At 43.9% G+C, this 14297-nt stretch overlaps 1 protein-coding gene and 1 non-coding gene across 21 annotated transcripts in view; both read right to left on the bottom strand.

Moving 5' to 3' along the window:
- The window catches only part of Pum1 (pumilio RNA binding family member 1), a 114813-nt gene that overhangs the window by 15705 nt on the left and 84811 nt on the right, over positions 1–14297 (bottom strand). For 16 of the 20 annotated variants that reach the window (XM_021161058.1, XM_021161048.2, XM_029476308.1 and 13 more), the window contains 4 exons: positions 12304–12447; positions 11016–11312; positions 9703–9939; positions 927–1194 (listed from right to left, as the gene is read on the bottom strand). In XM_021161058.1, coding sequence (XP_021016717.1) covers positions 927–1194; positions 9703–9939; positions 11016–11312; positions 12304–12447 — 946 coding nt within the window. The remainder of the gene's footprint in view (positions 1–926; positions 1195–9702; positions 9940–11015; positions 11313–12303; positions 12448–14297) is intronic. The other 4 variants (XM_021161060.2, XM_021161056.2, XM_021161057.2 and 1 more) reach the window with 1 other exon arrangement.
- LOC115030960 lies at positions 14187–14259 on the bottom strand. Its single transcript, XR_003836554.1, has one exon. It is a non-coding gene; the product is annotated as a small nucleolar RNA SNORD103/SNORD85 (small nucleolar RNA).

The following is a 14297-nucleotide window of genomic DNA, read 5'->3' as shown; positions in this document are numbered from 1 at the left end:
TAAATGCACTGGGTTTTGCTTTGTTTTTTAGGTTCTCACTATGTAGACCAGGCTGGCCTCAAACATAACAAAGATCATCCTGCCTCTGCCTCCCCAAGTGCTGAGACAGCAGTCCCTCAACAGAAACTTGGGGTCCTTAACCCCATCCTATAATCCATATCCATGAAGAGTCATTCACTAGCTTCTGAAATAGTGTTCCCTGCTTTACTCCTTCAGGAAAACCCCTGCTGTCTCTGCGCCTGCCTTCACTCCACTCCTCAGGGAAGGCAGCTAGCAGAAGCAGGGGACCATTAAGAGAAATGGGACGGAGAATGAGTGACACTACCTCACCTTGCTGGACTCCTCTGGGCAGCTCCTGGAGCAGCAGGGATGAGAGCAAGTGCTAGACCTGCTGTGCTCCTGGGAACTGGGGACCCACTCTCCCTATGACAGTGCCTCCTCCGTGAGAGGCGTTAGAGTGCTGACCTATGCGCAGGGCTTCCGGAGAAGACTACTTACTTCTTCATGAATAGAGATGGGTGTGACCAGTGTACAATAAGATGTCTCAACTTGTAGCAAGCCCTCTGCCTCTGTCTCTTGGGTACTGGGATTATAGGTTATGTGCAGCCATAGCCAGTGGCAAACAACAGCATTCTAAGAGATTCTTGTGAAGTAGAAACACAGGGTACTTGTTCATAAAGGTAAAAAAAGTTGCTCAAAGACAACCATGGTCTAGACCAATAAGAGCTATTTTAAACACGTGGCCATCTAATGATCCCCATGACCAAATCCCTCTGAAACAAGCACTGAGAGGCAAGGCAGAGGCATACTGTGAATCACAAAAAGGCAGGGATGTCTGTGGTGTGGTATATACCTTATACCACATGGAGGCATGGAATCCAGGGCACAGATTTCAGTTATGCTGTGGGCCAAAGACACGTCCTTACCTAGAGCCATGCTGGTCTTGAGAAAATTCCATTATATGCCCAGCAATCTCCCGCAGTTGTAAATTAGGGTACCGGTTGTTTCGAAAATCTTCCAGAAGTCTGCTCCTGCCAGAGGGCATAACATCAGACATTCCATATCGCAAACGAGAGGAAGAAAAAAGGGTGCTGCTGGGGCTGAAAAGGCTGGAGGCACTGCTTGCACTGCGGTACTTGGCTTCGGCACCGGGAGCAGCAGAGATGTATCTTCCACTGCCGTTTGTGAGTCCTCCTGTTGGTTATAGAACAAAAAGACTTGAGTCCACGCCTAGGGACCTCATCTAGGAGGAAGAAGCACAGCACCACTGCACCACCTCTCCAAGCCTGCACCACTGCACCGCTCCTCCACCTCCATAAGCCTCACCAGCTCTCTCCTCCTATGGCACTGAGCTATCATCGGGCAATTGTTCTCTCTACTGTGGCTTTCTAAGGACCACACACCAATCTGGAGGAAACATTCGCACAGGAATTAAGAAAGAAATATTTATTTTGTTTTTTTCTTTTCTTATTTGACTGTTTTGGTTTTGTTTTAACCACTGCTAGCAAACCATTGCTAGGAAAATTAGTGCTTTAAGGCTGGAGATACAGCTCAAAGACGAAGGAAGCACTTGCTAGCATGTATCAGGACCTAGGTTCAATTCCCAGCACTACCTAAAAAGGAGAAAACAAAACCAACCAGTAAAAAGAATGGAGCACTACATGGTATTTCCTTAATAAATAAAGTGAGGCACAGCACCTACAGTAAGGATTCAGAAAATACAAAGCAAGCACACTGAGGCTTCTGAGCTTCTCCACTCCAAGCAACATTCCCTCCCAGTCAAACATTGGTGTGGATACAGCACTGCTTGGGAATGTCCTGGTGCTGCAAGCAGAGGGAACGAAATCAACACATCCTTATTTATGTACAGGAAATTCCTGGAAAACTTTGTGTGAAGGAACAATCCCAAGGCAGATGGTAGGTTTAAGGTCCTCATCAACAGGCAATTCTTACCATTTTCTACGAGATGAAGCTTATGCGATACAGCAGTAACAGCCTCGTATGCCCTTTGTACTGCTGCTCTGATTGGTGACTAGGTTATAAATCCATACACAGTAAGATGCTGTCACGACCAAAAGGCTTAACAAAAGCAGGCCTGGGCTAGGGTGTGGGTCAATGATAGAGTCTGTGCCTAACATGCATGTGACAGTGGGCTCCACCTGGCAAAACACAGACACAGTCGCACACATGCACACGCAACACAGGAAAGTAGCATAGTAGGTTGACAGATGCTACTCAAAAGCTCTCCCACTGAAGTGCACCCCAGCACCAGGAGTGATTTTCTCCAATCACTGTAAACAAACCAACCTAAAAGAGCTAAGTATAGAGAAACAGTGCATCAGCCACAACGCAGCTGATAACAGCAACTCCAATCCACGGAAAACGCCGCACACGCTGCTTCCTTCCATCTACGTGTGCTCTGGATAAAGCTCGGCATGGCAGGCAATGGCACCACAGAAAGACAGCTCACTTGACTTTTGCCACAAATTCCAGGACCCAACTTCCAAAGTGTAGGTCTCACTCAAACTAATGGAACAACAACAGCTCAACATGACACTGTGGAGAACAGTCAGTGAGCATCTACAGCAAGTTCTTCACAGGTACATTTACCCCATAGGAAACTAGATCTAAGAGGGAAGAACTGGTCATCCAAAAATGCAATTCACAGTTCTAAGAACCAGAATAGAAGGAAGCCAGGCCCTTGGCCCCATGTGCCTCATGTTCAGACTCGGTTACCTCAACCTTCCTCCCTCTTCAGGGTGCTGCTAACTCTCACCGCCACAGTGCTTGCTTCTGAACACAGTGGATTTGTTTAAAAAGAAAAGAGCAGTCTAATGATTGCTCTTTCTGACAGTAAGAAACCTTGTTCCTGGAGAGGGGACAAAGAAATGGTCACAAGGTTGGTGTGGCAGCAGGCACTGCAGATGTGGTGCTCGTAACAAACATGACCGTGGAGGACCAGCACAAACACAGCTTCTGAAGTCAAGCCAGGCATTTTGCCTGTGGGTCACTGAAAAAGGCGGAAGGTATGCTGAAAGGAAGGCAGGTCCTTGGCAACTACGTCAAGGGTGGAACAAACTAACCCTCAACACTGCCCTACACCTCTGAATTTACAGTTATATGCACTAATAAATGCAGTGCTGTTGAAGCACATTAACTAGACTTTATTACTGTGGCCAAAAATATACCAATATATAATTCAAAGGGCATGGGGGAATGGTAGCTAATATTATGCCCATACATTATGTATTTATACATTTATGCTTAAGTTTTGACATACTGGCTCTTTACTGAAAAAATAAAGTATATACAAATCTCTGAAAGAGAAAAACTTTCTCAGGTGATTAATCTGGCAATTCACAAATGTATTCTGCATGGGCCAAGCAGGATTTATCTATACATTAAACCAATCTGTCATATTTTGCTTAACACTTAAGTTCTCTGGTCCTTTCTGAAAAGACCATCTAGGAAACAGATTTTTAGTATTTACTGGCCAAATTGCTCTTGGATTAGGAATTTGGGAAGCAGCAGTTAACCACCCAGTTCCTAGCAGTACCCGCAGGTACCGGGCATCTGAAAGCCTTTTGTGAAAGAGACAATTAACATGGGCTTTTATAAGCTCACTCAACTTTCCCGTTTCTACAGTGTTTGGACAGTATCTTGAAGCAACATTCCACAAAAATTAAGGGCTAACATGGTCTATTTATTTATATTGTGTCATAGCTATTTAAAGGCTTGGTGTCCTGGCATCGTCATCTCACCCCTCCCACACTCCCCCCAACACACACACACCACATTCTTCACTGTGGTGAGAACTGAAGTTTGGGCATTCCTGCTAGGTAAAAACTCAACCACTGGCTACATCCTCACCTCCAACATTTAATAGAGGCTGCAGTGTTCACTGATGCCTTAACACATCTTGGTAGTCCTAAATTAAAGAAAACTTGGTGTATTAAAATGTGTCTAGGCAGTCAAACTCATAGATGACAGTGCCCAGGGAGAGACTCCTGCTTCTTATTGCTTTTGTCCAGCCTGGATAAAGTTCAGGCAGAAAAGACTTTATCGATGTGCTAAGAAAAATTAACTGGTCTCCAAATATGGCTCTCTCTCAACCCTGCAGTACTAGTGCAGCTCAGGCAGAGGCACGTAGATTTCTGAGTTTGAGGCCAGCCCTGTCTACAAAGGAAGACCCTGTCTCAACAAAAATACAAAACAAATGGTAGAAGATAGAACAGAGTCAGGAGGACTAGAGTGTACTTCACCTGTGCTAGTGGGAACAGGCACAACTCACCCAAGTTCAAGAAGCCTGAGGGTTGCAGACTGTACAAGCCAAGCAAGTTCTCTCAGCAACTTCTGATTCTCAAGAGCTTTCTAAGGCACAACTTAGGGGCTGCAGAAAACTATATGCATGGAGAAACAAACCAGGGAACAGAAACACAATGGTCACAGAACAGATGTGTGGCTAAGCAGGGCAGACAGAAATAACAGCCAACTTTGGGAACATCCACAACAGAGTGGCCATCAACCCTCACACCTTTCCTGAGAAAGCTTCTCTGTGTACATCCGCAGGCTCCATCTAATCCACATGTACACACAGAGGAGCTGTGGCGACAGCTCGACTATGTGGAAGGGATGCTTGCTACCTCAGCCTTGCTTAAACTCACATTCTGTATATCTTTCCCAAGCTTGAGTATGTGTTAGCATACAATGCATATATGTATATGTATAGTGTGAGGAAGAGACTGGAGGAAGAATGATGCCAGTGGAGGTCTAAAGACAACGCCCTCAAGTTAGTACCACCTTCATGTGGGGACTGGACAACCAACAGAGGTCACCAGGCTTACGTGGCAAGAGTAGTACCAGCTGAGCTATGGAACCAGTCCTAACTGTATTATAAATGAAGATGAAATGGACAAATCTCCTGGAAAGTCCAATCGCCACTACTGAACCTGACTTAAACACAAAACCTGCCGTTTGGCAGTGTCACATCCAAGCCTGGTCTACACGAGTTCCAGGAAAGCCAGAGTAATGCCCTATCTCAGAAAATAAAACAAAAACCAGTGGTAATGACAACAGTGAGGACAAGTGGTGATGGTGCACACCTTTAATTCAGCACTTGGGAGCCAGAGGCAGGGGAATCTCTGATTTCAAGGCCAGCCTCATCAGTACAACCAGAGCTACACAAAGAAACCCTGGCTTGAAAAACAAAGGGGAAATAGGAAAGGGGGAAGGGGAAACAGACAGAAAAAACCTAAAGCGGTGTATAAAACCCAGACATAAAAGAATGTAATTAAAAACGTTAAGAATGTTTTTCTGCCGGGCTTGGTAGCACACGCCTTTAATCCCAGCACTTGGGAGGCAGAGGCAGGCAGATTTCTGAGTTCCAGGCCAGCCTGGTCTACAAAGTGAATTCCAGGACAGCCAGGGCTACACAGAAAAACCTTGTTTGGAAAAACAAAAACAAACAAAAAGAATGGTTTTTACTGGTGAATCTGCAAATTAATAGAGTAGAAATAACACCTGTACTACACAACTTCCAGAAACTACTGGGATACTTACAATAGGGCAATACCACACTGGCAACAGGCATGTAATACAAAACATTACACACACACACACACACACATCCTATTTCACTGATATAGATGTATAACTCAACAAAATCTTCACAAAATGAGTCCTACCATGATCAACAAAGACAAAAAGTACTTGACAATATCAAAACCCATCCACAAAACAAAACAACCCACCTCAACTTGTGACAGTGGGAAGCTTTCTTATCTTCATTAATGTCCACCACAATAACCAACTGTCAACAAACTTCAGGGCAAATGAACAAATACTATCTCCAGGACCTGGATACAGCCAAAATATATGTTCCTTTCTGCTCTGTTATATAGAAATCCTTGGGAATTTGCCTTGAGACCATTAGAATAAACAAAACAGTGAGTTTTCTGGATAAGATCGGTGTCTTAGGGTTTTACTGCTGTGAACAGACACCATGACTAAGGCAAGCCTTATAAAGGACAACATGTAACATATAATTGGGGCTGGCTTACAGGGTCAGAGGTTTAAGTATCATTATCGAGGTAGGAACATGGCACCGCCCAGACAGGCATGGTACAAGAGAAGCTAAGAGCTCTACCTCTTCATCTGAAGGCCCATGTCCATGGTGACATGCCTATTCCAACAGGGCCACACCTTCTAATAGTGCTACTCCCTGGGCCAAGCATAAACAAACCATCACAATCAGTATACAAAACTCAGTAGTATTTCAATAAAAAAAAATGAACAACCCTAAACTAGAACACACTCTCACTCATAGTAGCATATAAATCACACACTGAAAACTACAAAACTCTGCTAGGAAAAAAGTACAGGAACAAACCAGACAGCCACATGTCAAGATGAATCCTAACTCACAAGCTGAAAGCATTAGCTCAAAACAAGTGCCTAAGTTTAGGAGTTAAAACAATAAAGCACTTGCTGCGCTCCTACGGGACGAGTTTGGTTCCCAGCATGAAGCTCACAACTAGAGCTCCACGGATCCAACGACCCTAGTCTCTAACGGTGCCTGCACTCAAACGCACAGACCCACACACATAATTTAAAATTACAAAAAATACATCTTAAAAGAAAAAAAATAACATCAACAACAAAAAGCAGTTTTTAAAAAAAGTAAAACATTTAGAAGATAGGAAAATATTTCCCACATAACCAAAAATTCAATAAAGTGAACTTCATCAAAATTAAAATCTGGCACACTTTAAAGACACCAATTTTAAAATAGAAGAAGAAGCAGCAAAAGACGAGAACACAAAGATCTCTTTCTTATAACTCAAGTAACCCAAAGTTTTAAACGACCAGAGATAACTAAAGGCTAAAAGCACAGGCCTACAAAGCCAGGCCTACAAAATTCGTCCCTGGGAGGATTATACAATTTGAAAGCAGCCTAGCCTATAGACACTTTGTCTCAATCCTCTCCCAAAATTCTTTCCATCACAAGCTGGGAGTGCAACTGAAAAATAAAAGCACCTGGTCCACTAACAGAGCTGTATCAATCAGAGGCAGGCACATCTGTGAGTTCCAGGCCAGGCAGGACTACATAGCCAGACCCCATCTCAACAAAAATAAAATGCAGATCATAAAGCTAACATACAAGAACATCTAAAACAAAAACACTTGCATTAAAATGTTCATAGCTGAATGCCACAGAGTGGAGGCACATGCCTTTAATTTAATTCCAGCACTCAGGAGGCAGAGGTAGGCGAATCTGTGTTTCCAAGCCCAGCATGGACTACAGAGGGAGTTCCAGGATAGCCAGGGCTACACAGACAGACCCTGTTAGGGGTTGGGGGAGTGCACAGCTGTAGAACAAGTAACAGCCAAAGCAGAAACAAATGCCCGTAAGATGTGAGACAGACAAAAGGTAATAAATAGGCTCACAGACATAATTCAATAAGAAGGAACTACCTACTGGCATATAATGTATCATAGACAAATAAGAGAAAATAAAATGCAAATTAAATAATACATCAGTATTAACTGCAGTTGAGAATGAGTGAAGATGGGTATGAGAGATTGTAAACATTATAAAAGATTTACTTTGACAGCCACAGAACTTACAGCCAATAAAATCTATCCAACAGATTACATCAAACGAGGTAAATTTTACAAGTAAGAACTAGAAGTTTTAATTGTTAAATTTAGAATGGAAACAAATGGTAATGAAAAGTCACTGGGGGTTCTTAGGCACATATAAGTAATTATTAAGCACATCAATTGCTTTCTTAGAATCCTCTAATGCATACTGACTATGGGGGATCACTGAGACTGCACACAGACTGAAAGAGGAAAGGCCTCCTGCATCAGCATTTTCAGATCCAATGTGCAGACCCAGAGCCACTACATGTAGTTCAGGAGCTAAGCTCTAGGACGCAGGATCTGTCTGGCTACCACCTATTTTTTTAACTAGTTTAATTAGAAGTTGGCTAGGCTGGAGAGATGGCAGCAGATAAAGGACCCTGGCTGCTCTTCCAGAGGCTCCAGAATGGATTCCCAGAACCCACATGGTGGCTCACAATTGTCTCTACCTCCAGTTGCAGGGGATCTTTTCCTCTCTTTTAGCCTCTTTGGACACCAGAAACCAAAAACACATATGGTGCACAAACATACATGCTGGTAAAACACCCAAATGCATTTTTTTAATTAAAAAAAAAAAATCAAAACATTGACAAAATAAGCCAACAACAGTAACAACACAAACAAACTCAGCAAAACTTTTAGTTACAATGTGCTGGCTCAAAAGATATTCTGGGCATATCATATAAAAAGGTCATACATTGGAAATGAATGATTGAGAATTTTTTAAAAATTTCAAATCTTATACAAGTGAAACAAACTACTCAAGCTCTGAGAAGGCTCCCCTCATGTAGAATGGGGTGCTAGGCTCCCCACATGTAGAATGGGGTGCCACCCCACCCCTGTGCTTCCCAGAGGTGCAGGAAGTGAGAGTTGCTGTGAGGAGGGGCAGCGCAGATCAGTGGCTGTCCAGGCCTCCTCGGAGCCTATCACCCTCCTGAGCCTCCTGCAGCCAGGCGCTCTGATGGTAGAAAACACTGTCACACAGCATGCCCCGGCCCCCCGCCTATCCATGGTGGACAGTCAGTAAGAATATCCTTCCGAGTTTTCTCCACCTCAGAAAACACATGTGTGCGTGCACACACATGCCCATGCACACACAACTGCATGCATCACTTCCTTCAAACTGTTCTAAAATAACTATTGTAGACTTTATCATATCAGACTTTCCCTAGATTGCATAAATGTATCTCCAAATGAGATCATGCTATTCACTTTTATCACTGCCAAGTCCCTGAAGCCACATTTAAACATGTTAGGCAATGGCAGAATCTTCTGGCAAGTGCATTCTTGCTGTTGTTCAGGACACTCTCACTTAAAGCCACCACCACAAAAATAACAACACTCTCACCTCGCCATCTGCTCATAAAATGTGCTCTCCACTTCTCTAATTCAACTTTCCCCATCTGGGAAATAAATCAGTACCTTGAAATCCATACCTGAGAGACAATGAGAGGGAGGGGGAGGGAGGGGCATGCCTGTGTCTGGGTAAGAACTCTGCACCCCTGGCCAGTGCTACAACTCTTAATTTTCCTAGATTCTTAAAGCCTGCTGTTTGGAACCTTCATCTACTTATTAACAGACTATATATAGGTTTGGACTTTTTAAAATTACTTATTAATACTTAAAAATCTCGCAAAAAATTTCAATAAAATGCTTTGTGAAACTACTAACTTTTATATGGGGAACGGGGGAAGAACCTAAAAGAAATTTAGCAGTATATATATTCAGAGCTCTCATCACAGGGCTTTACTGGTAACTATTCTTCTGCCTCTGTGTCCTTCTACCTCCCTGCAATGACTTTACTGTGTTTGCCCAAGAGAAAATGTTCACACTGAGGATAGAGTGAATACACAAGGTGTATCCAGATGCTAGGCAATCCCCAACTGCTAGGAAGCTACAGGTACAACCTGAGCAACTTGAGGAATCTATCAAAGGCACAGAACACCAGGACACTTCTAGGTTAAAGGGACTGTCCTTTGCTTATGCAAAGTACTTGAAATGTCATCAGTGGCAAGAGACTTCTAGCGTTCAAGGTGGTGTTAGAGTAATGGTTCTTACCCAGGTTTAAGCTTGAAGAGGATCCATGTGAAGAGAGGGAAGGAGGTGGTGTCTGTGAATGTCCTGGTCCCTGACTAGGGAGAGGCATGCCCACGGGTCCAGGAGAGGAGGAATAGCTAAGGCTGCTATAAAAACTGTGTCCAATGGGGGCCAAGCTGCTCGATGTCCTCTTATAAAGGTCACTGCTGCCAGTCAGGGAGTCACGGCGGGAGCCACTGCCAGTGTTGGAGTTTGCAACTAAAATGGAATTAAAACAATGCAGATAAGAACAGGCCTGTTCTTTGAAGAACAAGCCCAGTGGCCTGTTCCTAACACTTTGATCCAGACTCCTTACCACCGCAAATGTGTCAGCAGAGACAGCCTAACTGTTAATGTAGCAGTTCTAGGGGCAGCTAACATCATAAAGAGGACATGGCTTGGGTTAACAGCTATTCAAGCCATCACACAAATATGGCAAATTTCCCTTCCTTTAGTGTCACAGATAGAATGGGATGGGGCAGGTTAAAGAGCCCTGGTGGCCACACGAGCTACGGGAAAGTGAAAGGAAATGACCTAAAATGCCTTTCAACAGCTGAAAGGTTCCAGCAGGAAATGGAATACAGGAAGGAAAAAAAAAAGATGTGTAGGCGGGGCAGTGCCCACTACACAGAACTTTCTAATGCAGGCCTGTCATCTGTGGGAGCTACTGCTAGACTACAATTCTGATTAGTGCACCTTCTCTCAGACATGCAGTTCTGTTCTGAAATCACACTGCTGATAACCACTCCACGTATCCCATTGTCCACAAACTACATTCTTGCGTTCTTTTCCCATCAAAACAAATATTTTGGTCTAACATCCTTCCTCCCAATGTTCCACAGCATCTCCCTTACCAATGTTCAAAACACTGAATTAAAATGCCTAATTGTTTAAGATGTTCCAGCCAAGCCCCGGGCACGGGTCTGAATGTGGAGCACCCAGCCTGCGACCTTCTGTGATTCCTTCTCTCTCAGCCTAATCTCTACCACTGCTAGAGTCCCCTCCACAAGCTCCCTGATGCCTGAAGAACCTCTCTCTAGTTTTCACCGCCTGAAACAAGCTGACAAAGTGAACATAAGTAAGTAGCAACGCGAACATGGACCTGAAAGAGGCCCTGGCTGCATAACTTCTATAGTCCAACATCTCAAAGGTTAGGAGGGCTGGCTATACTGCCAGGGACTTGGTCCACATTTGCCTGTGGTATCTGTGCAGGGTGTCATGCATTGTCAGGGTTGCAGAAAGATTATAAATCTCATTCAAAAATCGTTTAAACAGCTTCTCAGCCTAACTTGTACCTGCTGTTCCAAACCCTCCGAGGGCTGATCCCAGGGTGGCACCAAGGGAACTGCTGCTTCCGAATCCCAAGGACGTGTTGGCAGGCTGTGCAGAGCCCTGAGAGAAGAGGGAGCTGCTCTGGGAGTTACTGCTCAGAGAGTTGTTGCCATAGAAAGAGCTGGAAGCCAGATTGTTACTGGGCTGCTGCTGAGGCTGGGGCTGGGGCTGCTGGGTGCCTAAAGGTCGAAATGGTCCATTTGTAGTTCCGGCAAGACCACCAGCTGCTCCGTTTGCTGACGCTGCAGCCGCTGCAACAGCTGTGAGGAAGGAAGCAAAACATTAGGCTGAGAACGGCGCTAGCTACATACCCAGACTCTGCCGTAGCCACTTTAAGAAATACTTTCAATGCTACATTATCTTTTCAAGGCGGACACAGACTTTATAAAGAATGGTACAAATCCATTCTGAGGCCTTCATCTGAAGCTTTTACTGTCTATTTCTATTACGGACTTGAAGTAAAAATTCCACACAACAAGCTCTTTATGCTAGAAGCAGATTTAAAGTGGCTCAAGCATTATATAGACCCATTAAATACTACTTCCTAAAACTCCTAAATTCTATACTTACTCCCACATGAGACTTTTTCATGGAACTATTTTGTCCATCTATTTAAGTCCTTCAGTCCTACACTTCTTTTAACATGCAGATATTTTCGTAAATGCCCTCTACTCTCATTCATCCACCCTTCTAGGGATAGGATTGCATTATGTAACTCTGACTGGTATGGAATATGAACTCAAGAGATAGCTCCACCTGCCTCTGCCTCACAAGAACTGGAATCAGAAGTGTGTGCAAACACAAGCAGATGACTTTCATTTAAAACAAACAAACAAAAAACCCCTCACGTAAAGAGCTTAAAAATCCAAAGTTTTCCATACTGTCAGTCAATACATTGCTATGACAGTCCTCTGGGGTCCCCACAGTTTTACTCCAACCCTATGCCAAAGCAATTCCCCCCAATTGGGGGGTGGGGGTGGAGAGAGACATAACACAAAAATATGTCATTAGCCATTGAATGCTGCCTGCTGTGCCATTTCCTATGCATCTAATCAGGTGCCACACAATTGCCAAAAGAATCTGAATCTACCAAAATGCCTTGCAGCTTCTGACTCTCTGAAAGATTACGGGGTGAAAAAATAGAGACTTTACCAATTAAGGACCATCAGAGCCTCTCTGAAGGCTATTCCTGTCAGCCACCCTTCCTGTTTAGCTTCCTCACTGGAGTTCTCCAAAATGAAGCTCACTCACCTGCTTGTGCAGCTGAGGAGCTAATGATGACTGGGGCTGGAGCAACAAGCCGGACTGGAGCTCCGAGGCCATTTCTTGCCCCTGCATTCACCACAAGGGCACCAGTTTGGTCATAGTAAGCAGCAGGTGCCAAGACTGGATAACCTGGGGAGAGTAAGCAGCACACAAGTAGAAACCATGTTGGTTAATCTCCGCTGCCAAGGTTTTAACCACCATGCAAGGTATTAGGTGGAAAGTCCTCCAATAAATGATTAGTGAGTGTTAAATCACGTGGCCATTCTAAATGACATGATGAAATTTCACAGTACTCCAGTCCCACCTCCCTACAAACGCCACCTGGCCACCAGTGAGAGCAGCCTAGGTTACCAGGCTATCACAGCAGTGTGGGTGCTGCAGGGCTTGAGTACTGAGGCTGCTGATGTGCCAGACTAAAATCATCTCCGTGTTTCAGTTACTACAGTCTACAGGAGCTCTTAGCTGCCGTGCTGGTTTGGATAAGAATGGTCTCTATAGGCCATTTGAATACTTGGTCCCCGGTTGGTAGAACTGTTCAGAAATTTTACAAAGTTTGGCCTTTCTGGTGTTATCACAAGAGGCTGAGTTTGTGGTTTCAAAAGCTCACATCATTCCTAGTTTGCTCTCTCTGCCTCAGGCTTATGGATCAAGACAGAAGCGCTCAGCTACTGCTCCAGCACCATGCCTGCTGCCATCTTCTCTGCCATTATGACTTGGACTCTAACACTGAAACTGTAAGCCCCAAATAAACTCACTCTTCTCTAAGTTGCTTTAATCATGGTGTCTTATCTCAGGAACAGAAAAGTAACTAAGACAGATGCCAGTCTCTTACCCAGCATTGAATTCATATTGTTTATAGTACAAACAAGTTTCAGTACTAACCAGTCTAGAGTCACACACACATGGGTCTTGCAGTCCACAGTAATCAAAGGAACTTCTGAATTACATAAGGAAAATGTATACTGAATACCAACATATTATAAATAAAGACAAATTCAGCTTTGGGATTACATGAACCTGGTTGTACAACTTGGCTCTGTCACTTAGACAGATGAAATGCCTTGAATCTCTGAGCATTAATTGCCCAATCTCTAAAAAGCCTTGGGAGAATTAAAAAAAAAGCTGAGTGAGAAGGGTGTCACAGCACTTAAGGGACAGGAGTGCCCTCTTCTGTTGGTCAATTTAGGACAGGGAATACCATTCCATCAAAGGCTAGCCAAGACCAATGTACTGCTTTCTTTACTAAACAAGTAGCAGAAGTACGAGTACAACAACCACAGTATTTGCATACCACACAGTAATCCAGTGAGAAGAGCTAGGCTAGGTTCAACTGACAAAATTATTCACTGCTACCAAGCATCTTCAGGTCTTAGTAAAAATTGTGTGCACATGCACAGGAGACCTAATACGACCCAGAGATAAGTAACAAAATACACAAGGCAAGGTGAGGCTTCTCAGTTTATAAATGGCTATATCGGACAAGAAAGTGTCACAAAATTAAGGACCTGTTTCAATGAAGAACATGACATTAATCTATGTTCAATGCTCACCAACAAGGCAATAAAAAGACCAACAGACACTGGTGACACATTAACGTATTTACAACTCAGTGGGTAACCAAACAACACTTAGAAACCCTACAATTACAAATGGTGGCTACTTAAGAGAACAGCAGAAATTCTTTCTCAGTCAAGCTGCTCAAATACACAGGCATTCAGACCAAAGCCAAAGACTATTGTGAAAGCAGGATGAGCGCTCTGTCCACTTTAAGTCCTGAGGCAAAGAGAGACCAACAAAGCAAAGCTCACCTTCTCATGTGTACGGACATACACATCCGTCAAGTGTTCAGATAACCGTGATGACCAATGACTGGCTCAGAACAAAGCTCTCATCATCGACCTCTGGTCTAAGTGAGGGCAAGTATGTATCATCCCTGCCAGTCCCCAGTCATAAGCCAAAAACACTCCCTCAATTCATAC

Source organism: Mus caroli, chromosome 4, assembly GCF_900094665.2.
Source record: "Mus caroli chromosome 4, CAROLI_EIJ_v1.1, whole genome shotgun sequence".
NCBI classification, from domain to species: Eukaryota; Metazoa; Chordata; class Mammalia; order Rodentia; family Muridae; genus Mus; species Mus caroli.
Note: the sequence above shows the minus strand (reverse complement) of the source record. Positions and strands in the feature narration are given on the sequence as shown.